Source organism: Anolis sagrei, chromosome 1, assembly GCF_037176765.1.
Source record: "Anolis sagrei isolate rAnoSag1 chromosome 1, rAnoSag1.mat, whole genome shotgun sequence".
Taxonomy (NCBI): domain Eukaryota; kingdom Metazoa; phylum Chordata; class Lepidosauria; order Squamata; family Dactyloidae; genus Anolis; species Anolis sagrei.
In genome coordinates this window covers 90,002,719-90,028,683 of record NC_090021.1, presented here as the reverse complement: position 1 = coordinate 90,028,683, position 25,965 = coordinate 90,002,719, and the positions used below count along the sequence as shown (strand labels likewise).

The 25,965-nt window shown below is 40.0% G+C and overlaps 1 protein-coding gene across 2 annotated transcripts in view; it reads right to left on the bottom strand.

Annotated features, from left to right (window-relative positions):
- The window catches only part of LOC132760898 (amine sulfotransferase-like), a 46,283-nt gene extending 22,762 nt beyond the window's left edge, over window positions 1-23,521 (bottom strand). Inside the window, exons 1-7 of one of the 2 annotated variants that reach the window (XM_060753218.2) lie at window positions 23,408-23,521; window positions 21,871-22,061; window positions 18,498-18,706; window positions 16,916-17,042; window positions 13,009-13,103; window positions 12,205-12,385; window positions 10,073-11,324 (exon numbers count right to left, since the gene is read on the bottom strand). In XM_060753218.2, coding sequence (XP_060609201.2) covers window positions 11,200-11,324; window positions 12,205-12,385; window positions 13,009-13,103; window positions 16,916-17,042; window positions 18,498-18,706; window positions 21,871-22,012 — 879 coding nt within the window. In that variant the 5' untranslated portion in view covers window positions 22,013-22,061; window positions 23,408-23,521 and the 3' untranslated portion in view covers window positions 10,073-11,199. Of the gene's footprint in view, window positions 1-10,072; window positions 11,325-12,204; window positions 12,386-13,008; window positions 13,104-16,915; window positions 17,043-18,497; window positions 18,707-21,870; window positions 22,062-23,407 lie in introns of those variants that run through there. The other variant, XM_067466988.1, reaches the window with a different exon arrangement.
- Window positions 23,522-25,965: the final 2,444 nt, after the last annotated feature.

The window sequence follows — 25,965 nt, the reverse complement described above, 5'->3', positions numbered from 1 at the left end:
AACTCTTTCTGTCTTCACATTTGGGCATATGGAGTATTCGTACCAAGTTTAGTCCAGATCTATCATTGTTTGCGTCCACAGTGCTCTCTGGGTATAGGTAAACTATAACTCTAAAACTCAAGGTCAATGCCCACCAAACCTTTCTACTGTTTTTTGTTGGTCTTGGAAGTCCTGTGTGCCAACTTTGGTTCAATTCCATAGTTGGAGTTCATAACGCTCTTTGGTTGTAGGTGAACTATAAATTCCAGCAACTACAACTCCCAAATGACAAAATCATTTTTTTTAGTGGTGATCACTCCTTGGGTTAGTAGGTGTCTTTTGTCCAAATTTGACGTCAATTTGTTCAGTGGTTTTTGAGTTCTGTTAATCCCACAAACAAACATTACATTTTATTTATATAGATTAAACAATTCTTACAATCTGCTCAGGTCTATCCATGTTATTGCACCAGGGCTTTAAAGCAGGCAGGCCTGCATTTCTGCTGCCAGCAGAATTCTGAGAAATGTAGTTTAGGGTGGGGTTTTAAAAAATTCTCAGCTATAGAGCTCCTTGCCTTCCTAAACTGTATTTTCCAGGATGCTGAAGTCAGCAGAAATGTGGACTGTCCACTTTAAAGCCCTGGTGTGATAAAGTAGTATGTAATCACTCAGCTGTGCTGATCTTCACTTCCTTATTCATGGTGTTTTGTTTACACCATGCCCCATTTCAGGACCTGAGAAGCTATGAACTAGATCAGGACTTCCCCGTCCCGGTGAAGCAGGGACGAGGAAGGAAATTTGCCCCATCACCCGAGGAAGAGGCTTGGAAAGTTGATCCTTGTAGAAAGTAGATCCTTGGAAGCGTGGCGTCACAGGGCGCCCACTTCTTCTGTCTCCTCTTTTGTCGGGGAAGGGGTTTTCTTTGTGGGTACTGGCCCCATCCGCCCCTCGCCAACTGGCAAACGGGATGGATCATCCCCTCCACCTCTGCGCTATGGCTGTGGGCGCGACAACGCGACCAATGGCGCAGATTCACCCACTGCCCCAGACGCAGCTCCTCCTCGCGGGCGGCTGTAGCGGCCTGCGTGGCCCGGCCATGCCGGCTTAAGGGCTTTGGGAACCAGTCGTCGTCCTTCAGGTGGGGCAGATCCCGGGCACAGCCTGTTATCTGGCTGTCCCAGTGGGGCGAGTGTTCTTTTCCCTCACCTCCCCAAGCCCTCAGAGGTCAGGGCTTGGCAGCGGATAGGTACCGCCATTCGCCATCCCTACAGGGTGGCGAAGGGAGAGTTGGGACATACAGTCAAACAAGCTAATAATTTAGAGATATAAAGAACTAAACTAACAGGAGTCTATTTATTGACTCTTTGGTACATCCCCTCTTTTTGGCTAGGCCCAAAAAGGTACAATCTCACTTCCCCTTATGTGTTGCAAACAAGCTCAAGATATATTTTTCTGAAATTTATTCAATATTATACTGCTATATTGTGTTTAGTTCATATTAACATCAACCTTAGCTATGAGCTGGTCTGAGTGCCTCTGCTGAGGGGGATGGATAGGGATATATAGTTTAAAAAGGGATATATATGTATATGTATATGTGTGTATATATATATATAACTAGAAAGCGAAACTAGACATGTTGACCAGGTGACCATTTTAGATGCTACCGATCATGCCTCATGGCATTACAGGGAGCCACCATCTTGTTTTTCTTTCAAGCGGCCATTTTGTAGCTTTATGGCTTATACCGGTTTAGACCTTGCGATAAATGGCAAGACGCTATTAACAATAATGCTACAAGGGCAGGAATAATAATAATAACAACAACAATAATAAATTATAAAAAAATTTCAAGCCGTGCGACCGGGTTCACAAGATATCAAAGTGGGTTGCTTGTGGTTTTTCACATCTCGATGATGCTTTGGCTACGCAAGCCCATACATTATATATGCGTATATTTCGAGGTCTACGATGCTCCATTAAGTCACGCTGGCCACTTAGCTGTGGGGGGGGGGGGGCTATGGATAACGCTGACTTTGCGGCTTGGAAATTGAGATTACCATTACACCTAGGGCCTGATACAACTGGGCTTTAGGTCAGAGGACAACCTTTTATATTTGACCTTACATATGGAGGGCTACAAGAGATAAATTAATAACTAACACTTATAACACTTGATTCGGCTCCATAGTAAGAGCATGGGAGGTTATATTGACAGGGGCCCAGCAAACACTACAGAGCGCCCACCCACCCCCTCCTGTTGTATCATCAGCTCGGGGCATAAAAGTCACCATACAGGCGTTAAATGTCCTTGCGTCATGCTCCAGTGCTGGCAAAATAATAATAATAATAATAATAATATTAATTAAATAAACAATAATAAGAGAGGGTGGGGGCTTGGAGGGCCCCTGGTGACACATTGGGTTAAACCCCCTGTACCAACAGTATGGAAGACCGACAGGTTACAAGTTAAATCCAAAGCGAGTGCAGATGAGCTCCCTCTATCAGCTCCAGCTTCTCATGCGGTGACAGGAGAAAAACCTCCCACAAGAATGATAAAACATCAAACATCCGGGCGTCCCGGGGCAACGTCCTTGCAGAGGGCCAATTCTCTCACACCAGAAGCGACTTGCAGTTTTCCCAGCCTCTTTTTAGGACACTTCGTGGTTGCCAAGCTAATTATTTTCAAATCTCTCCCTTTCCTATTTTGCCATAGCAATGGATTTGGATAGAGGTGAATGCAACAGAAAGACCTTCAATAGACAGAGAACAAACAGACAGTTCCAACATTCAACAGGATCATAGACGGCTATTGAGGCTCTGCCCCGAGTGCAACACGTGATGGAAGCGGCGCGACCCCAGGTACTAAGTGACATATGGGTCGGCCCAGGGGACAGTTAGGCTCCCAGGAAGGGGCTAAATTTGTACAAAAATAACATACCACACATTCTATCATCCTAACAAGAGGTACATTTATTATTAGGCAACATCGGCTCCTATAAGTCAACAGAGATTACTATAGCCACCAACCCAGCAAATAAGTCGTAGCTCGAAAGGTGTGGTCATAACAACCAACTACTAGATTAATAGGTCATTACTATTGTGCTCGGTCAGCCGGCCTTCCCAACTTTTACTACAGGGATACCCATGGGTGGGTTCTCAATTGTCACGGAAATTTGTCAAATGTTAACATGTTGATATTGTCATGGTTACACGCACTTATCGGAACGATTAACAATGAGTGAGTCGATGATGATAAAATTGCACGATAGAATAATTAAATGATGGAAAGAATAATTTAGTGCTTCACCTGCTCCTATTTGTATGTTAGGTCAGAATGCGGACAAGGGACATATTGCATTAAATTCAATACGGGTAGGGCTTTTGTCTTCTCCTAATTAACAGCTACAACGACATCGATAACTGGGAGGCAGGCGTTGATATTAGCGCTACTGGGGGCACCTTTAAAAGTTTACAGATCTCAGTACACCGATACATGGTATAAAGGAGCCCGCTGGACAAATTATGGTCAATGAAGAAGGGACCCTCAACCGGCTTTCCTTTAACAAAACCCTAAAGCTGCTTATCTTTCCAATAGGGGGCCCAACCAGTTAACCTACAACACTAGATCTTGGGGAACAGCTTACCCCGATACTTTGCAGCCAACTATGCACGTAGTGGTTGCTGGGATGTCTTTGCTTTCAGCGCAAAGACTAGGGCATCTCACAAGGGACTCTGGCTTATATCTCTAATTGCAACCTTGCCGTGCCACAAGATCCATGACAATGCCAAGGAAGCTAGAAGGTTAATACTTTGGTTGCACCCCAACATTTATAGACATATCTATGTTAAATATAGTTCGTAAAAATACACAGGTGATTTGCCATTGGCAACATCTGTCCTAATATAACAAAGGGTGACGGGAAGGTTGTCATTACAAAACAGTTCCACAGTTCACACTACACATCATCAGAGACACTAGTTTGACAAGTACGGACAGGTGACCGAACGGTTAAGGGTTAAATAAATTGCCTTTTTGCTCCTCCAGCTGCACCATCTTGACTAGAGTGGGCAGAGATCCAATTAAGGGTTTATTTAATTAGCGTATTTATGGCTGCCGGGTGTTCAGCGCCTTGTTGGAATTTTTCAACAATGGCCCGATTCCAAGTTCGGTTGTTTCGGTGGGCATGGATGTCTGGGGATAATTAATTAACTGGATAACGTGGGTGATAGTTGACCAGCATTTAAATAAGGATAGTTTCATGATGAGACCTTCAATAACAGATGCGCTTAGTGGCGGTAACTGTTGTCTGAACAAAACGAAGGGCCCAGCCTCCATTTTGATATTCTTACATGGTAAATAAACATGGCAAAGAGTTTACAGGCTGCTGATAGTCAACATTACAACCTTATAGCTTTATCAGGACAACCTTGTTGTAGTGTATGAACTGAGGGGTCATGAAAGTTTCCCGTTACAGCAATAAATTCCCAAACCATTTGAATTGAGTTATGAAAAACAGTTGTGGGATTTTCCGTACCAACCCATTATATGATAATAACAACATCTATCAAATTGATTGTGCCTCAATCTAGAGTCATGAGCTATAGTTGGGTTAGATACCACAGTCAGCTCTTTGTGTTAGTGGCGATGCTATCCAAATTCATTCAATGGGCGCCAGTAGGCTAATTTAGACACAAAATGTGCGGCGATGGTACCCAAATTCATTTAATGGGCACCGGTAGGCTACTTTAGACACTTTAGACACAAAATGTTACTCAACCTAAGAGATAACTAACGATCCTCTTATTCCAGAGCTCTTTCTCTCAGAGCGGTGGTCAGATTTTTGGGCCAAGAATTTTTTGTTTCCGACTTAGGCGGCCGCTGAAAATAGTAGTGCCGTGATACAAGCTATGTAATCCCCAACATCTTGATCTTAAAGGACAATGGGGGCCATAACGATGTTTACCTTTTACTGCATGATTCAACATTCTGCTTCAGCATTCTAATGCTACGTTAGACAATGCCATGGTGGATTCTTTAATTTTCACCATTTGGCCACTAGACAGGTCGCCCCCAATGTAGATGTCTCCCACACCACACACAGTCCTTTTTCTCAAATTGAACAGTAAATTAGTCAGAATCACAAAGTTACTTTTGGCTAAAAGGCCACAAAGTCTTCGATCAAAGAGGGGCTAAATTTATTGGATCTAGTCAGATATATGGGCCAAGTGGTAATTTGCCTTGTCCTTATGGCTAGCAGCTCGGTTGGCCATGTGCTATAAAATAAAATAAAAGAGGGGGGGTTTAGCCCCCAACAATAATTGGCCTGACCTGCCACATCGTCGGTTGGCCAAAGCGCAAGTTTTCCATCTTCATGCCAATGACTTTAAGAAGGAAGATGGGTCAACAAACAAATATGGTAACCCGCGTGATCCTCAAGAGTTTTTGATGCAGTGTTTAATGTTAATTGATCATTATCAGAGCTGACCACAGTATATATTCATACCAAAGACCTGCTCAGGCAGTCTTACTATCGGGCAGTTCAGGGCCCTTGGGTTTCCATACGAGGGTCAATGACATAGCCCAATCGGGTCTAGCCAACATTGATGGCTGTTTTCAGTGGGATCAAGCCAAAGGGTAGCTGATCATAAGGTTATTAAGTCCTGACTAAATAACTGTCACAAAAAAAAGAGGAATCACAGGCCCATTTGTGGCTCATCAAGGTGAGACCCCAATAATAATAATAATGATAATAATAAATTAAGCTGGTCTGCCATGATTCAAAACGGCTGGTTAGCCTGATCATGAATTGACATCCAATCTGCTTGGTACCAGTGGCCACATTGGTGCAGCCATGGGCCATAGGCGGCCAAGCAAAAATAACCAAAATAAAACAAAAATTGGGCGATTCTTTTCTAGATGTTGGCCTGTCCAGTTTTAGTGAGACGTGTTTTTTCCAGATGCAGTGCGATTGCACTAGACGACATACTGGCTGTTCGCCATAGTTCCATACGCTGGGCGAAACTGCAGGTCGAGAAGTTCCTTGTGGTCATCACTTGGGCCTCGCCTCCTTGCATTCACTGATTGAGAGACAAGAGGTCTACGGTGGGGTGGATGGTCCCGTTATGGTTAATTTCAGGAATGTTGTTATCCTGTGTGTACTTGCTCATGAGATATAAATGTCTTGGCCCTGAAGAAAGGCAGGGTCCTGTTGCTACAAGGTGTAGCTGTGTACAAGAAACTGAACTTGTTGGCTCAGACAAACACAGGGTGGTCTGAGATGATCACAGGATAAGTGGCCCGGTGGAGGCACGGCGCATGGCGCAACTCTGTCTTATCTTTTCGATACTATTTACTACACCACATGGCACCACACCAGACTTGAGTTTACAGTTTTGATTGTATGCATTTGACGATATGGAGAAGGGCTAATTGTGGGCTGATCTATAGGATGTGGTTTGCCACATTCTAGAGGATTTGGTGGGGGATAGGGGCTAAGTGGACCCTTGCCCCTAATCTGTGGCGGAATTAGATAAGTAAATACATTTCGGTGTGCACCAAGGCAACCTTTGTTTGGGTCATAAACGAAAACCCTCACTTGTGGTTCTTACAACCAAGGGGGGAATACGCAAATGACCTAGGAACGAGAGATTCTGACCTCAATTCCTTGGGGCAGAATGTTCGTTGTTGCTATAAAAGGTCACCCAGGATTACTTCACTCAGGGACCTGGTGTTTCGCCCAATGCCAGCCGAGGGGTAGGACAGGAAGGAACACTACCTCGGCTTTATTCCTCACCAAGTTCTTAGGTCAATTCAGGTTAGTGGAAATACAAATTCCAGGTTAATTAGGTAACATTCAATAAAGTTGCCCTAGTTTACTCCATATCGTTGTTTGTGTCTCTTATTTCGGGGGTTGGCAGGCAAAGATGCAGCTTCCTAAGTAAGAGACTAAGGATGTTTCCAGATAGCGTCAAAACATGGGACAAACAAGACTATGTCAGTCCGGCTGCATAGTCCCCCACTGTTCTCACTGTTTTTTGTTTTGTTTGTTTGTTTTGAAGCAGATTAAGCTCTGTTTAACATTACAAAGTGTAAAAGAATTTGAGAGATTGTATTTGCTTTCCACTTGTATGGTTTACCACTAAGGACCAATCTATCATGGTTATGTAACTAAAGAGAGACAAAGTCCACTTTCATCTGAACTTTTTCAACCTCAGAGATTGTGCAACAGGGTGGCACATTGTCAAGAGCATATTTGAACAAATAGTCCAAAGGCAGAAGTTCTTTCCATATCTATATAACATTTTTCCTAACACTGCAGATGGTGAATTACAAAATATCAAAGCCTTATGATTACTAATCACAAACCTGCAACTTAGCTAACAGCAGGAAACATGTTAGTGATCTTTATCTTTGCAGTGCATGAAATGTCAAAGCCATCTACTCTGATAACAGTAAAGGTTTTGTAAGGTCTTTAACGCATGGGTTTTTGTGATGCAGATCTATATAGGCTGTGCTATTGCTAACCAAAGTACTAGGAATCTATTTGCTTAGCTTCAAAAGAGGCTACATCTGTTCTCTTTAAAGTGGTTAGTTCATGAACCATAGCAGGCAAAACTTGGATAGCCATCACAAAACATTAGAAAATGCCACCCCATGTTGCAGCAGAATTCCTCCAGAAAAAAGACCAGCATGAGGCCTAGCATGAGGCCAAAAAAGCACATTCCTGAAAACCATCGTCAAATTTCTTCATTTGTCAAGGAAGCAATCAATGTATCAAAAGGTATTTTTAAAGGAGAGACGATGACCAAAAGAAATATTTGTAGGGACTACCAATGCATTCCTTTTGGCCTGAGGACCCTTCTACACATGCTGTAAAATCCAAAAGTAACTGGGTTAAAAGGGGGTGATTGCAGCTAAACAACATTTAGCCAAAGTGCGGGAGGGATTAGGTTAAGAGCTAAAAAGCATGTGTTTTTTAGGTGCACTTAAAACCCAATTCAGCCTGAAAAAAGCATACCATTGCATGATTGTATATCCCTTCAGTCATGCAAAACACATGCTTTCTTTCTCTTCCTCCTGTGTAGACTGCTTTTTAAAAGCCTGAAACAGCTGATGGGGTTGTCAAACGGACACACAAGTGGTTCATGGGAAGCATAAATGGAAAGCAATTAGAATTCTCTGAAACTCTTTTTTTACACTTTATAATCTTAAACAGAGGTTGAATTAACAATTGGAGAAGAGATAAATCCAACAGAAGTTTATTTTTTAAAGAAATCCCTTTATTGTGTTATGAACCTCATATGCACACATGCGAATTGGCTTTTTATGTTGAGATATTTGCATGTGCACATATAGGTCCAGCAAATAATAGTGGGATTTTATTTTTTTTAATTCAGCCAGATGTCCCCCATCCACCCTCCATCTTGATCTTCAAAAGAAGGCTGTGAGAATGGGGGGAGCATTTTCCAGGTCTGAATGTGGACTTGCTGTCAGGTCCCAGGATTTTTTGACTCAGTTCTAAAACATGGATTTAGAACTGTGCTGTCTAGAAGGAATCGTGAGATAAAATGAGGGCCCTTCCAGACAGATTCTATATCCCAGGATCTGATACCAGGTTTTCTGTTTATCCCAGATTATCTGACAGTGTTGACTCATATAATCCAGTTTAAAGCAGAAAACTTGGGATCAGATACTAGGAAATAGGGCATGTCTGGAAGAGCCCCAATTCAAGGTAAAAAGAGTGTGGCTTGTACAAGGCAACTATTCCAAGCAACAGTTTGTGACCCTCTGATAATGTCTCCCAATGACTCTTAGGCTCCTTCCACAAATATGTATGAAGTCCACATTGAACTGGACTATATGGCAGTGAGGACTCATATAATCTCATTCAAAGCAGATATTGTGGATTATCTGCCTTGATATTCTGGGTTATATAGCTGTGTGGAAGGACCCTAAATTAGTCCTCTGAACATACAATAGAGGGCCCATCCAGAGAGGCCCAAAATAAACCCGAATTAATCCAGAGCAAACTGGGATTTCACAGGTCCCTTTCACACCGTTGTATAAAATCCATATTGAACTGGATTATATGGTAGTGTGGACTCAGACCTATCCAGTTCAAAGCTGATATTGTGGATTATCTGCCTTGATAGTCTGGGTTATATGGCTGTGTGGGAGGCCCCTCCGTTTACTCTGAACTAATTAAACACCTGGTAGTCACAACCACCATGTCAGACTACACAGAGAAACATGTGGACAATTTCAACAGAAAAGAGGAAACCATGAAAATGAACAAAATCTGGCTACCAGTATTCAAAAACTTAAAAAACAGGATAGTAAATAAAGAACAACACTCAGAAAACAAAGGAATTCCTGGAAGGAAACAATCAAATAAATAAATAATTAATCTAAACACAACCCCTGCAAAAGCACAAGATTTGGGCCAGCTGTGTGGCCTCCATCCCAAGAGGAAGTGGGATTTACAAGAGGAAGTGGGATTTACAATCCCAATTCCTCTCAAACGTTTGGCTTGTTTGGAAGGGCTCAAGGAAAAGGAGCTTTGGGCCTTAGCCTCTCTGAATATCTTGTTGAGAGACCTGTGTCTATATATAAAAATCTTCTTTTAAGTCTGTATCTATATATAAAAGTCAAAGTATGCATATGTGTATGTTTATTTGAACCAAAAGCCTGCTACATAGTTTGATGGAACTGGACAAAACCTGGCACATTCACCCATCATGGTCCAGCAAAAAGTACTGCTAGGGTATGTGAGGTGATAGAGGATGATGGAAGTTGGAGCCCAACCATATTTGGAGAGCCTTGTCTTTCCCATGCACGAATGAATGAATGAATGAATGAAATAAACTTTATTTATAGCCCATCCTATCTACCTGAAGGGCGGCTCACAACAAAATACACAATGGCAAACATTCAATGCTGACAGTAATATGTAGACAAATCAATAAACACATCAAGAACAACTCAAGAAATTAAAAACCAACATAAATGAACAAGACATAATATTATCCAAATAATTACTCCATTCTGGTCAGATGACTCAGCCTACTTACTGGGCTGCATCTGGGGATGATGGGACCTGTAGCCCAACAAGAAGGCTGAGCCATTGGAACTATTAGGAGGACAGCAACGAGTTGCAGTCTAGCTAGGTCTGTGGCTGATGGAAGTTGAAGCCAAGGCAAATCATGTGAGACTGATGCAATGTGCAGTCAGTTACATTTGGGGCTGATGGAACAATCTGGAACTGATGTGAGTTGCAGACTGACCAGGTCTTGCAACCAAACAGTGTAATGACGTAAGAATGAATGGGGAAGAGCCAGCTGCAGCTCTAAGAGGCACTAGTGGCTTGCCTTGGAGACCTACTGGAATGTGGTCAGCATTCAGGAACAAACAAGTACTGTTTTGTTTTCTTGGCGGTGAATAATTTTGCTTCTTTTATCAAATGAGATGGCTGTGTAATGCCTAAAAATAAAACACAGTCCCATAGGACAACTCCCCCCAAAAACTAAAAACAGTTAAATCACTGTGAGCATGTGAGACAACTGAGTAAATGTGAAAGTGAAGTGTATTTTTTTTTAAAAATAAATGATTGTAAGGTGGACAGTAGGTATGTGCAATCAGTAAAAATGTTTCAAACGTCATTGAAATTAGGGGTACTGGTGTTTTGTTTCTAAAGTGTTTCTAAAGTATAGTTAGTGGAAAAATTGTTACTATATGAGAATAACAAAATTTAATTACTTTTTCATTATAGTAATTGCACATAATTACTATAATTGGGAAAACCTCAGGGCTCCTTTCTCCCTCGTTTTCACAGCTATTGCAGAGAAGCTTGCTACATTGGTAGAACACATTTACCACTGCTAGTCCATCAAGTTTTACAATGTTTAACTTATCCACAGATCTTCAGGGAATTTTTTTTATAAACAACATTTTTTAAAAAAAGCTACAAGAGTTATTTCCTTGAATTTTCCATATAATGACATAAGATAACAGGAGATTATTCCCCCCAACTTTACAAAATACATCTACTAATTTTAGAAAGTTTTTTAAAAAAAGTTTTGGCATAAACTTAAAATAAAAGCCACAACAGCTATCTTATTGAATGTCTCTGATTTGAAAACAAATTGGAACAAATCTGTTACTTCAGCAAATTAAAACAAATCTGTACAAAACAAAAGAGGCAGGTTTGTCCATCCTTATTCATAATTCATCATTGATATCCCAGCAGAACTTGATGGGCAGCTTTTCCATCCGTTCCTTGAAAACACTGTCAAATCTTTCATTCTGTGCTACCGTCATTGTGTTTTTCCAGTCTCCAATAGTACCTGGTCCAGAATTCGGCGAGAAAGGGAAATGAATGGAATGGTTAGTGTGTATTACTGTAACCTGGATGGTAATTCTTATTGTGGAGAACTCATGATGATAGATGGACCATTACTGTAAAGCTACCTGCTGCCTCATGTCAGTTGTGATGTCACAATCTTTCTAGGCACTGAAGTTCTTGCATATGGAAATTGGTCATACAAAATCCATAAAATCCCAACTTGATTCTGGTTTGGCTCATTAAGTTCCTTCAGATATTATGCCTCTCCATAGGATGCAATACTTTGAATATTTGACTACAACACTGGAGACTGCTTGGCCATGGAATCTTACCGGGTGATCTTGGATGAGTCACATACTTTCTGCCACAAAAACGTATAGTGATAGGATCACTATAAGTCAGAAATTACTTGAAGGTATACAATAAAAAATAATAACAATCTCAAAGTTAGCATTAACTTTTCTTTTGAGGTCAAAAAAGCAAAGAGTAGATTAATTTTTTGGCAGCCTGCTGGAATGTCAATTCAGTTTGAATAATTTCCTTGCTATCCTGCATTTCCGAACTTTTTTGAAGTCCCTGCACCCCCAACAACCCCCCCCCCCCCCACCCACACACACACACACAGAAGTAGCCTTCTTTCTGTTTACTTTGGCATTTTGGCACTTTATACAGCTCCTAGAAAGATCTTGGGCAGAAAATTGACTTTCAGACTCAGTGGAGTTGCCGTCCTCTAATTTAAATTCTTGAAAATGAACCATATAATTCAACACAATAAAGCATGTCTGCCCATGCCTGAAGAATTACATTCTTTCTATTACATTCTTTCTGATGTGTGATTCACATCAGTACCACCACACTTCCTTCATTGGCCACTGACTTACCTTTGCGCAGAAAGCGTCCTTTGCTGAAATCTAGGAGGTCAGAGGGTGCAGTGGTATAATTGGTTCTACGATCTGCACTCATTTTGCCAAATGAAGCCATATCCACAACATCATCTATCTCCTTTTCACTTAGTCTCTTTCCTAAGAAGTTGCATATTTTCAATACAGAACTTCTCAGATCCTAAAATGGGATATGGTTTAGAAATGATACCATGCACTACTGTTACAGATTATACTGGAGTTTGATAAGAAATAAAGACACCCCCCCCCCATTTTGTGAGCCCTTAAAAAACCTCAGAATCTTTTTAATGTTGGTCCAATTTTATATACTTGTTTATTGTTCATGTATAGAGTTAGAATATTTTTAATTGTGGCTACTTAAAGTTATTTAATTTATTGCTTCAGTATCTCAAAGGTTATATTTAGTATTCCTGACCTTTTAGTCAGAAGGTCCCATAGATTTCCTGCTACAATCCCTGCCACTCATTTTAGCATATCTGTGAACATTAAGCAATCATTTCAGGAGACACTATTGACACAGGAAAAATCTGCTACATGTTTCCAACAGTGAAGGAAATGTAAATGGTTGATTCTTCAGCAAAGCAAGGTGTGGTGAAGGAGAAGACTAATATGGAAAGGCCTTAGGTTTGAATCTGTTGTTATTTATTTAATATCCATATGAATTGCATTTATTTTGAGCAGCCCCACTTGTCTACACTGTTCCCCAGCCTTGGACATACTGACAAACCTGACTAGGTTTGCATAGTTTTTTTTATCACCAAGTGGAAAAGTGTCAAACCTTACCTTCTTCATTTCTTCATATGTAAGGAAGAGAATATTCGTGTTGTTCCTCTGAGCATACCAGCCTTCTACATGGTCAAGCCATAAGTTACCTATCACTTTTAAGAGATAAAATGGATAACTGAAAACACATATTGCTGTGCTGCAAATTTACTGTTAGATGTGGCTACAGACAGATGTTTTAATTGATTTAGCTCTATAGAAGAACAGGTTCTTCCATAGAGATGAGTCCTTCCATTAGGCAGAGTAGGGAAGATGCCTCTTGAATATGATTCTTGGCACATTTACATGGGCATTAGAAGTCAAAACAAATGAGAACCAGCTCTGTGGTGTTTGCATGATGCGTATAGCCATCATATTCCCAATGCTGGTCACAGCCAATTAACACAGTTGTACCCTGTGTCAGACAAAGTCAGGGAGTGCTCTGGAACTTCCTAGAGAAGCCCTGCACTTTGTAGTATATATGTATGATGGGTCCCTTTCTGATTTGGAATTGATCCCACAGTTCACATAAGCCAGTACTGCCCTCTGGTGTTGTCATCAGTCACGAAAATGGATGACCACAGAGTTCCAGAGGGCTTGCAGCTGTCACTTGACAATGTTGATGATGTAAACAGAGGTGCCTGCATGGCTCAACAAGAGGAGAGTGGAAAGAAGGGGAGCAATCCCATTTGGAACTGTTCCTGCTGTTCACATGGGATAGTGCTGCCATCCCATGTTATTGTTCATTACTGTATCTTTGACCTCTCTATTCCAGAAGGATTGTGGCCATCACTCAGCACCTTTGACAATGAAAGCAACATGCTTAGTGAGTTTTCTCATAATTGGAGATAGAAGGGGGATTGGAGAAGGGAAGAAGAGGGTAGGGGGATTGTTTGCATCATCAAGGGTGCCAAACTATGCACACAAGATTTCTGGATCTCAGATGCCACTGATATGGTGGCAAACAGCAACAAAGATAAGAGTTACTGTCCAGCAGGATCAAACCAGGTTCAGCTGCACTTAACAGTGGGAACTCTGTTTCTTCCATTGACATGGTCTGACAGAAGAAGAGTGTAAACACCAAAGTAGAATTCAAAGATGATCCAAAGCAGAGGATTTCATTACTCTTAAAGATGTGTCCTCTGCAGAAGAGGACCAGTCACTTGTGCATCTGACAAGACCTCCTGATAGTATCTGAAGCCTTCCTACTATCTGAAGGTACAGCATAGAGTATCATTCTCCACCATTGATCACATCCTGACTACTAATTGAATATTGGAAGCTGCCTGCAAATACCAGGTGCCACTCATCCTCACTTTTGTTGATTATGAGAAGGCATTCAACAGCATGGAATCAGAGTGCATATGGAACAATCTGAGGGAGCAAGGACTGTAGGCAGAGTACATCAACATCATCCAAGCATGCTACAAAAGATATACAACAATGCTAATGCCTTTTGAATGAGAAGTTGTTATACCTGTAGAAAAATGTTTACACCAAGGTGATCCCATCTCACCTAATCTTTTTTTTCTGCTGCACTGGAAAGTGTAATAGGAGGTTGTAATTAGTTGGACAAAGGTATACTCATGGATGGACACAGGTTTAATCACCTGGGCTTTGGCATACAGCCTCGGAAGCCTCCAACATACTTAGTGAGTTTCTAGCAGAAGTTGGTCAATTGGATTGAAGATGAAGACGTAAAAGACAAAGGTACTCTGAAACAACTTCACAGATAGTGCTGCAGTGACAGTAGATGACTTCAACCTCTAAAATATAGAAGAATATGTCTACCTCGGAAGGTTGCTAACATCAAGGAATGAACTGAAGCCAGAGTTGAATAGATGCAGGAAAGCTGGATGGGCCATTTACAATTCTCATAAAGCCGCTGTGGACTCAACCGAAGTACACCTCTACAAGCTCAGTTGTTCAACTTGACCATGCTATCTTTCCCATGATATGGTGCACACACAGACATGAACAATGATGAAGAATCTCTCGGAACAACTATGGGTCATGCATGTCTCCCTCAAAAGACGGCTCATTGAGATGTCTCTCTGATTGCAGAGAGAATGGGGACTGCAACACAAGGATGTCTGAAAAATATCAAAAGGTTTTTTTTATGTCAGGAGTGACTTGAGAAACTGTAAGTCGCTTCTGGTGTGAGAAAATTGGCTGTCTACAAGGACGTTGCCCAGGAAACACCCGGATGTTTTGATATTTTTACCATCCTTGTGGGAGGCTTCTCTCATGTCCCCACATGGGGAGCTGGAGGTGACAGAGGGAGCTCATCCACACTCTCCCCAGATTCGAACCTGTGACCTGTTGTTCTTCACTCCTGCCAGAACAAGGGTTTAACCAATTGCGCCACTAGGGGCTCCTCAATATCAAAAGTGAAAGATCCTCTATGCCACATTGCCCAACTTAAACATAGCTTTGCAGGCCACACGATGTGCAGAACACATGGGTGCTGGAGCAATGCCACAGCAACATGGCACCCACCAGGGGTGGGGGGTGGGGGGTGAGACTTCTTGGTTGTCTTCCTACTTGATGGTCTGATTCATTCCGTATGGCATATAATGGGAGAGACTAACATGGTCACACAATGGTACACTGGCCAACTCGTACTCAAAATAGATATGAATGGAGGCAAATAGAGAAGATGTTGTGATCCACGCAAAAGCTGAGGAACGGATTGTCTAAGTGCTTATCATCAATTTTGAAAGAAGAGCTATCCTCACTGTCATGGTATGGAGTGAAACATTATAATTCATTGTGTCTCAGGTGTCACTAAGCCATGAGATGGGATTCCTTCTCCTCCCCTCTTCACTCCCTGCAGACAGGAAAGGATGCACACAAAATAATATTTGCTAAATAGATGGGCCAACACAATGAAAAAGGAGATAGTGTACAATATTGTTATGCACAAATATTTGAACAAGGAAGGCTTGCTATCTTTTCTTGTACATAGAAGGCTCAAATGGGGCAATATGTTTCTCTGCCTCTCTACTTTAGCAACAGCATTGGAGGTTGGTTTATGTATTGTTCTTTTGTGAAAAAAATATTTTTAGAAATTAGGGGACAACATGATAGGCAGTATGGCTAGATGCATCACACAATAACCTTGCCACCCTTTCTCCCCTATGATGGGGACAGGGCGCTGACATGCCTTGTCCCATCTCCACTATATGATGGGGGAAGGAGGGAGGGTGCTCAGGGCACCATGAGCTACCCCACACACCTTCCTTTTTGCCAACAACTGCCGTGTGAAGTCCCAAATTTACCTTTTCATCTCAACTAATGTTGTATAGTTTTGTCAAAAATAAAGTCCACACTGATATTCAGTGGAATGGGTGGATCTATTCTTCCAAGAGGGCCTAGAATTGGGTAACAATGATTTTTTTCCTCCAAAATATTTCTAAGTACTATTATGCTGTTACCTTGGATGTAAATATTTACCAATGCACAGGTACAGAGATGTGCAGTGCTTTTCATTTAAACATAATAAAGAAGACCAGGGAATATAGTTAACTGATAAATAATGACCCAGAAACATGGTGCTGAATATTCAAAACATTTCAGTGTACACTATACTCAATTGCACCTATTATGTGAGTCAGCTTCCAGTTCACTTCAGAGTAGAAATCACACTGAACCAGAAAGATCTGTGAATAGCCTCCAGGACTGCATGCAGTCATGGTCAGTTGCTTAGGAACCGTATATTATTCCCATAACTGTCCCTCTTTCTTATGTGAATGTCCATATTAAATAAGTCAAACTTAGATTTTTATTCTGCCTAATATATTGTCCATTACTTCTTGTCTGTGTTTTCAATATATATGGCCTTATGAAATTATTTCTCATCCAACATTTCAACTTTTGGTCAAGCACAAACAGTAAAAGAGGCTATTTTAATTCTATCAAAGCTTACCTTTACCAGCCAAAAACCTCTCCATAATAACTTCAAAGTCTTCCACTTCTTCCAATTTTTTAGAAACTTTGGAAAAGTGATAATAGGAAACCAATACATCCTTTGGGTTTCTGGCCACATAAATAATCTGCAAAAGCAATGATATTAAAAAATCTTATGAGGTAAAATGTTCTGATTATCCAAACACTAGGAGCCCCGGGTGGTGCAGTGGGTTAAACCCCTGTGCCGGCAGGACTGAAGACCGACAGGTCGTAGGTTCGAATCCGGGGAGAGCCGAATGAGCTCTCTCTATCAATTCCAGCTCCTCATGCAGGGACATGAAAGAAGCCTCTCACAAGGATGATAAAAAACATCAAATCATCCAGGCGTCCCCTGGGCAACGTCCTTGCAGACGGCCAATTCTCTCACGCCAGAAGTGACTTGCAGTTTCTAAAATCGCTCTTGACACGACAAAACAACTACAACAAAAACAAACAAACCCAAACACTGTTCCTAGTAAAGGACTTTCTCTTAAATCAATTTCTTCTGCCAGTGTCATCTGGTTTCCAATTATTTTTTATTTATCTTTAATGTAATGACTCGTAGTTCTAGCAATGTTGGTAGCTCAAAATAATTGCCTACATGACTTTACTGTCTGCATGTGATAAAGAGCCCAGTCAATTACAAAAGCCTTTGAGCTGCTGAAAAAGAGGAATGTAGATGGAGCAAAATGATTGGGAAGTTTATTATCCCAAATTTTTGCCTGCAAAGTATGTTTTTAAAGATTGCTTGCTGATTGCTGGCCTGCCCAACTGGATGCATGCTAGGAAGAATATACAGCACCCTGTTTCACCACTTGCTTAGCAAATGCTTTCAGAATGTTATAGGAGCAGGATGATCAGGTAGACATTGAGAGTCCAGCTGCATATTCATGGATGCAGTGCAGGACAAGAAGTTGGCAGAAAGGCGTCACCAGCTGGGAAAAGTACATTTGCCACAGGAGCTACTGTCAACTCACTTTAAAAATCGTGGACAGATCTGGCACTAGCAAAGGAGCAGAAGAAGAACATCACTAATAGTGAGCTATCTTGACCATCAAATTTTATAGTGGGGAATCCAGTAGCATGGCCGTCTTGGAAGTGCTGTAGCAAAACTGGAGAAGGTAGAGTTGCAGGGATCACAGTCAGCATTAGCAGTCATTTCATGTGATGTGAGATTTTGAGACAGTGGCGCAACAAGCAGCAGGGGTCAGTCACCTAAGAGTCCCAGAATGATTTACAAAAGAGAAAAGGGGTCTAGGATGATCACAAGGATCTAGATATCAATTTAGAAAGGAAAACGAGGGAGAAAATCTTGGATGACTATTACATGGCCATATTCTCACTTCTTAAGACAGATGTCAAGAAAGGCTCTATGCCCAAAGTGGAAAAAAAAAGAAAAAGGATGATAAAAAAGGGGAGTCTGTTGAACAATTCAGCAATTGGCTGGTAGAGAACAATATTTATGGGCATGTTTCAGTTGGGCTATCTTATTGTGTCACTGTCTCCTCCCCTATTGGGACAACAAATTAAATGAATGAAATGATAGAAGTATTAGCCTTTACCTTTCCTCTTCCATTTTTTAATCCCTTTGGCAGTAAACAATAGGGCAGATGGCTGGCAAAGAGACGAGGTGATGGGCGCTTAACATAATCTACATTGCGGATGTTGTACTCCAGCCATGGAACTCTGTCTATAAGGTCCATGTCTTCAGTTCTATTTCGATGACCTTCATGATGAATCAAACTCAAAATATTCTGAGTCCATATGGTTCCTGTGTAAATATAAATGACCTGGTACAATTCATTCATGGCATCAAGGTACCTTTTACTTTCAATGTAAAATAAGAGAAAATAACACGTCTATTTTTCATTGAATGTATTGTAAGCCTTGTCTACACCAGCCATAAAATCGAAAGTGAATCAGAAGTCACTCCTGGATGTTCAGCAATATGGGGAAAAATGGGCTGAACCACTTAAGCCTTACATTCAGTAAAGTTGGAAAATGCCCTAGAATTTCTGTCAAAACTCTGAAGTAGTCCGACAATGAGGGCAGAATTTGGGCAGTAGAATAGTTCTAATGTGAACTATCCTCATTAGCTATCTACATGGGCCACTACAAACTATATCTGGCAGGACCTAAAGTTTTTTTCCAGATGCAACAGTACAGAAAGGCATCTTGATAAATACTTTCTGTTTTCTGCCTAAGAAAGGGGTGAATAGCCTCATTCAGGTTGGAAACAGTCTGGATCTCAAGGAAGGTTACTATTTCTGTTCCTAATGGAGTTCACATTGTCTTTTCTGGATTTTACAACTCTTTGTATCCCAGCATCCACATAGTAAAAGAAGGGAGCAATATTTGCTTTCACAAATATCACATTTTAATTAACAAGAACAAAAATAACACTTTGATGAAATATAGGCCGATGACTGTTGTTTTCTTCCCCCTTCTCCTCTCTGATTTTAACCTTTGCCTGATGAAGAAGCCAATGTAACTTGAAAAGCTTGCGTGAAGTATTTTGTGAATTTTTAGTTGGCTCAATAAGGGTATCATTTTTTGGTGGATTTTAGATGTTGATGTATTTTGGTGGTGCCTGGCCAACAAGGCAACATGTCAATATGCTTTCAGGAAATTTAGGGCTTGGGATGTTCCTTTTTTTTTTTTTTTCACTTTAACATTCGCTTTATTTGCAGATTGCACACAGTTTTTAAAGTAACAAAGACCAGTTCTACACATACACTGGTTCGAAGGTCTGTTTTCCAGTTCTATGTTTGTCTATGAGCTCACATAGTAAGAACATACAGTGACCTCTGTAGGGAATAGAGCTAAGGCACATGTCTACAAAATGCAGTTGTAAAGGTTGCTATTTGAGAGCATGTATATAGAAAGTCTCATCTGGCCCACAATCTCTGGACAACTTTGCTACAATTCTGAGAGGTTGATCAGGATAGTGCAAGAGACACATTGAAGCAATATGGCTTTTAAAATGTAGAGTTGATAGTCAATATATTCTGACTAAATTGACTCTTCCAATACACATCTGTGACAACTCAGAGCACAACTTTTGAGCATTCCTTGGTTGTCATGATCATTCTATGACCTCTAACCCAGTTCAAAGTAGATATTGTGGGATTTTCTGCCTTGATATTCTGGGCTATATGGCTCTGTGGAAGGGCTCCAAATTTCTATTTCTGTATTTAAATTCAGTGCTGCTGGACCAATTCTCACAAGTCTGGATTTCTGTGGTGAAAACTAATATTACCTTACCTAGAATAGGGCCATTGAAATAACTGATATTTAGGTTAGTTGTGAACCTGCAATGATAAGTCCTGTTAATTTCAGTGAGACTTCTAAGCCCTGTGTTCCAGTTTACTTTCCAAAATTGGCTGATTGATCATAGACGTACAGTCAGACGAGCCCATCTCTGACAAGTGAGGGGGAAATTATGTCTAGTTTTTTAGTCAAATAAATCAAATAAAGATGATTTATCTCCGGTATACTTTCCTGGTCCATCTGGATCAAGGATCTTGGAATTATTTTTAAGGAGGAAGGTCAACACTGGCAGACACGTCATTATCAATTTTCTTGCAAGTATGTTTTAGCAAAACAATGAAAACAAAAAATGTTCCACTAAAAGAATGATCATTCTAGTATCTCAAACACAAGCAGCATGAGTATTCCGTTTGTATATAAAGTAACTTGCATTTTATCAATTTTTTCAAAGCACCCAACTATTTTTTTTCATTTACTTTAAAAATTCCAAACACTGTAAGCACTTGAGTGATCTTTCTCCTCCTTATTTTATGTATGACTTAACTATATTTTGGATATTACAAAAGGGATTATAAATTGTTTAGACAGCCTGAGGAAAGTTAAACATTTGTTCACAACAATGGATGTCAACTGAAACTGTTCAAGAGAAATACAAGTAATTGTAGCTAGACAAATTAAGGGAGAATTTTTAAAAAATGCCTTTCCTAATAGCTCATTTTGGGGGAAAGCCTGAGTAACAGAATATTAAGAAATTATGAGATCTTCCTGTTCCTGGTTACTGATTTTAACTGATAAAGATGTGGAAGGTCAGGAATTTATTGATTTCAATTTTAGAAGAATTTTAGAAGATGAGAATGTGGGTTACAAACTGAAATTTATGGATATAAACTGAAATTTTCAAATAAATTTTAAAACATTTTTTCTTTGGTGACTATCAGCAACACCCAGTTTACTCTCCATACTTCTAAATATGTCTAGTGTCCTCTTGTAATTTCTTCAGACATGTCTTTCAGTGTACCTTCATGTTCTTTTTATGCTTCTTTAACATTTTTCTACCAGATTTTGATTTGTTGTATTTGTAGTATTCTCCTCCAATGATAAGAAATGTATATAAATGGAGGACCCAGTAAAAGCATCTCCATAAAATGACATTATTTCACACACACTCGAAGACCTTTTTTCCATTAGTTTTTCCCTCTGTCTTCTTCACAATGTCCATCTCTTTACCTTCAAAATGTGAAGGTAAAGAGATGGGGTGAATTTGGTGGCATATGTCGGTTCACCTTCCCTTTTACAACAGAGCCTGTCAGCTCCAACTACATGACACACTGCACCTTTTGGTGGAGCTCTGTCTTAAAGGGGAAGTCAAACCGGTGCATGCTGTCACAGCAGCAACATGATAGGCTTCCCGTGTTGCCTTGGATTAAAGGGGGGAGTCAGGTGGCAGACGATTCCCCACCTAGGATGGGGAGTGAGTGAGTTGGGTGATGCAGGGCATGGGGCAACGGGGTCCCACACCCCCAGACAAGCACTGCTAGAATCGCCATGATCTGTGGCAATTCCAACAGCATGTGTAAAGAAGTCCTTAATTAAAACACTCTGTCCAGATTTCACATGAAATCATTAAAATGTCATATTTTATAAGTAAAATATTTCCAGTCCTACCTGATTTTGGAAAAGTGACCAGAAATACATCACTGTCCCGGATTTCAAAATTCTCCAGTGAATCAATATATTCAGGTGTAACTAGGTCTTGTACAAAATAGTATTCCTTGTATTTGAACATGTATTTATCTGATGGCTCCATTGCTAGGGCAGTTGACAGGACAATGCAAAATACAAAAATGTTCTTCCAACTAATTGGGTAGAATGAGAAACAACAAAGTAATATCAGAAAATTGATTTTTTAAAAATTCTAAATCTTCATGAAATTCAGTCAGTTTTCCATTCTTCAGAAATCAAAAACACCAGAGACATCATGGGAGAGAGAACAGGAGGACCTGCCCAGCTCAGGATACATTAAAGCTTTTGAATTTCTCCAAACATTGCAAAGTTATAACACTTGCTGACTCCTTACTAATAGATTTGTACTTATAGTAGATTGGACTTTATGACACAGAGGAGGAAAACTGGCAAAGTAGTTGCCTATCCCATGACGTCATACAGTAAGTGTTGCCAGTCTATCATCTTCTCATGAGAAACATTTCAGGAGCTCTTCATACAGCTATAGCACCACAATCACACAATGGCAGCAGTTGTGCAAAGCCATTGGCCTCCATGATGATATGTCACTACTCTCTGGTGTTGTGGGAACAGCATGGAACAGCAGGAATAATTCAGTCTTGCTCTAAAAGTCACCTCGCTCTAAAAGTAGCCTCCCAAAAGGTATTCTGAACAATTCTGAATTTTATTTTAAGCTAAACATTTTAGGATATTATTTAGAATTATTATAACTGTTTATAAAAACAAGGTTTAGATCTTATCTAAATAAATAGATATATCTGACAGCTAGTCACAACTATATTAGGACATTAAATTGTTTAGTAAGTACCATTGATTCAATGAGTCTACTCTTGACCAGAGTAACAATTTGATTTAGGCAACCAAAAACTAAATCAGTAGTAATTATTGATAATACAAATAATGTGCCTTTATGCCTGGCACATTATGCCTATCACTCCTCATGAATGTTCTGTCTGCCACCTACAAAGTAAAGAAGAGCAAATACCACATGGGAGAAAATTTCATTTGTGTTGTCTTGCAAATCCTATAAAATGTGAGTTACAAGAAGAATAGTTTGTTTCCTTTCAGACAGTAAATTCCATAATTGCTCACCATCCTGGCTGATGTTCTGGGCATAAAAGTGCAAAGTCTGGGTATAAAGGTCCTTCCTCAACTTAAACAAGAGCTGTTCATACTAAGGCTCTTCATATAGCCTATTGCACATATCTTTACATTGCATGTATGTATATGCATATTCAAATATATGTGAGACTCCTCAGAACTGTTTTCTTTCCCGATTTGTACCCAGCCACAAATATCCTCTTAAATCTAAGTACCATTATTCAAATATTCAGCCTTCATAGAATGAACAGATATGTTTTTGTATTAAATGAATAGAAATTGCTTACTTTTGTAAGCATGTATGGTACAGTTCCAGAAAGTTCCTAAGGAGAAGAAGCTATATTTAAACAACACTTACCTCCTGAGATTTGTTTGTTAAAGTCAGCAAAGGATCTTATCCTGTTTGGATTGTTTCAATTATCAAGACTGCTATTAAATAGTATATTCCTAAGGAGTGTTAATTATTATATTTAAATGGAGGACTGAACCATGGTAAATCATTACATAGCCTGTTCCATCATTACATAAACTGCAATATACAAACACTGGAGTTCCTCTTTCCTTCCAAGAATGAACACAAGAGTAAGAGGAGTCAGGGTTATATAATTCAGGTCAAATCAAATGCTCAGTCAGTAAATTGGACATGCATCCAGTTTAAGGCATATTTTTGTAAGAATTGTACAAGTTTCACCCTTTATTCCTAGATCTGAATATTCTAAATACCAGATTTCTAAATCAAAAGAAGTAGAAAAAGGTAAGAAAATTACTAGTATTTTTTTTTACATTAGACATCTTTCCTTCCCTTCATTTTTAAGAGCCTGAAGTAGGTTATTAGTCATTCCTTTCACCTGCTAAGAGATAAGAAAGAAAAATATATAATAACAAAAATGTGCTGTTTTGGAGCAGTTGCATCACTAAGGGATTGTAGGGCATGCAAGCCGTACTGGATGACACCAAAATGGCTGTCTGTAAAGTTTTTTGTGAAGTGTTTCAGAATATATTTTTCATAGCAATATTACTGCAATTCACTATTCTCACAAAAATGTTTTTCATAAGCCTAGTGGGCAAAAGGTTGGCCAGTGGGTTTCTTTAGTGAAGTTGGGATTCAAACTCTAGCCTCTCAGTGCTCTAATGCATTACTGGAACCATGACATGACACTAGCTCTCTCTTGAGGAAGTTGTGGAGTCACTGTTTAAGCGGGACAGCGGAAATTTGAACAGAGGCCGCAACTGGCCCCCAGGCTGGACTTTGGACATACCTGGTATAAGGCAAGTGTCTCATTCCTTCCATCATAATGTTTGTTTGTTTTTTAAAAAACACATGCCAAAATTATGCTGGCACATACCACTAATGGGATGCATTTAATCATCATAATAAAATTACAAAATTCTGCAACAATAAATTTTTAAACAATATTAAGGAGCCACCAAATAAAATTGTTCATACTACCTTAAAGGTAAACTCACATAATGAAATTTTGAGATTGATCTGAGGCCTCCAAAAATGGGTATTATCTCATTTATTTTTTTATTAAACAGTTCTTACAGTCTGCTCACATCTATCCATGTTATTGCACCAGGGCTTTAAAGCAGGCAGCCCTGCATTTCTGCTGCCAGCAGAATTCTGAAAAATGTAGTTTAGGGTGGGGTTAAAAAAATTTCTCAGCTATAAAGCTCCTTGCCTTCCCAAACTGTATTGTCCAGAATGCTGCAGGCAGCAGAAATGTGGACTGTCCACTTTAAAGCCCTGGTGTGACAATGTAGTATGAAATCACTCAGCTGTGCTGATCTTCACTTATTTATTCATGGTGTTTTGTCTACACCATGCCCCATTTCAGGACCTGAGAAGCTATGAACCAGAAAGATGCAACTTCCTAAGTAAGAGACAAAGGGTGCTTCCAGATAGTGTCAAAACACGGGACAAACACAGACCTGTCAGTCCGGCTGCATAGTCCCCCACTGTTCTCACTGTTTTTTTATTTTGTTTGTTTGTTTTGAAGCAGATTAAGATGGAGGGCAGACGGGAGACATGTGGCAGTAGTTTTTTAAATTCACCCCAGAGATGTGCATATGCACATATGAAGTCCAGGGCATAACAGAGCAATTAAAAAAAACTTCCCTTGGATCTCTAGTTAAATCAAGCTCTGTTTAACATTAGAAAGTGTAAAAGAATTTGAGAGAGTTGTATTTGCTTTCCACTTGTACAGTTTACCAATAAGGACCAATCTATCATGGTTATGTAACTAAAGAGAGATAAAGTTCATTTCCATCTGAACCTTTTCAACCTCAGAGATTGTGCAACAGGGCGGTACATTGTCAAGAGCATATTTGAACAAATAGTCCAAAAGCAGAAGTTCTTTCCATATATACCAGGATCTGATCCCAGGTTTTCTGTTTATCCCAGATTATCTGGCAGTGTTGACTCATATAATCCAGTTTAAAGCAGAAAACTTGGGATCAGATCCTGGGAAATAGGACCTGTCTTGAAGAGCTCTAATTCAAAGTAAAAAGAGTGTGGTTTGTGCAAGGCAACTATTCCAGGCAACAGTTTGTCACCCTCTGATAATGTCTCCCAATGACTGTTACATTCCTTCCACACATATGTATAAAATCCACATTGAACTGGATTATATGGCAGTGTGGACTCATATAATCCCATTCAAAGCAGATATTGTGGATTATCTTCCTTGATAGTCTGGGTTATATGGCTGTGTGGAAGGACTCTAAATTAGTCCTCTGAACATACAATGGAGGGCCCATCCAGAGAGGCCCAAAATACAGGACTTGTCTCAGATTTACTTGAGGTGTCCAAATGATACCTCAGGTAAATCCGAATTAATCCAGAGTAATCTGGGATTTCACAGGCCCTTTTCACACTGTTGTATAAAATCCATATTGAACTGGATTATATGGTAG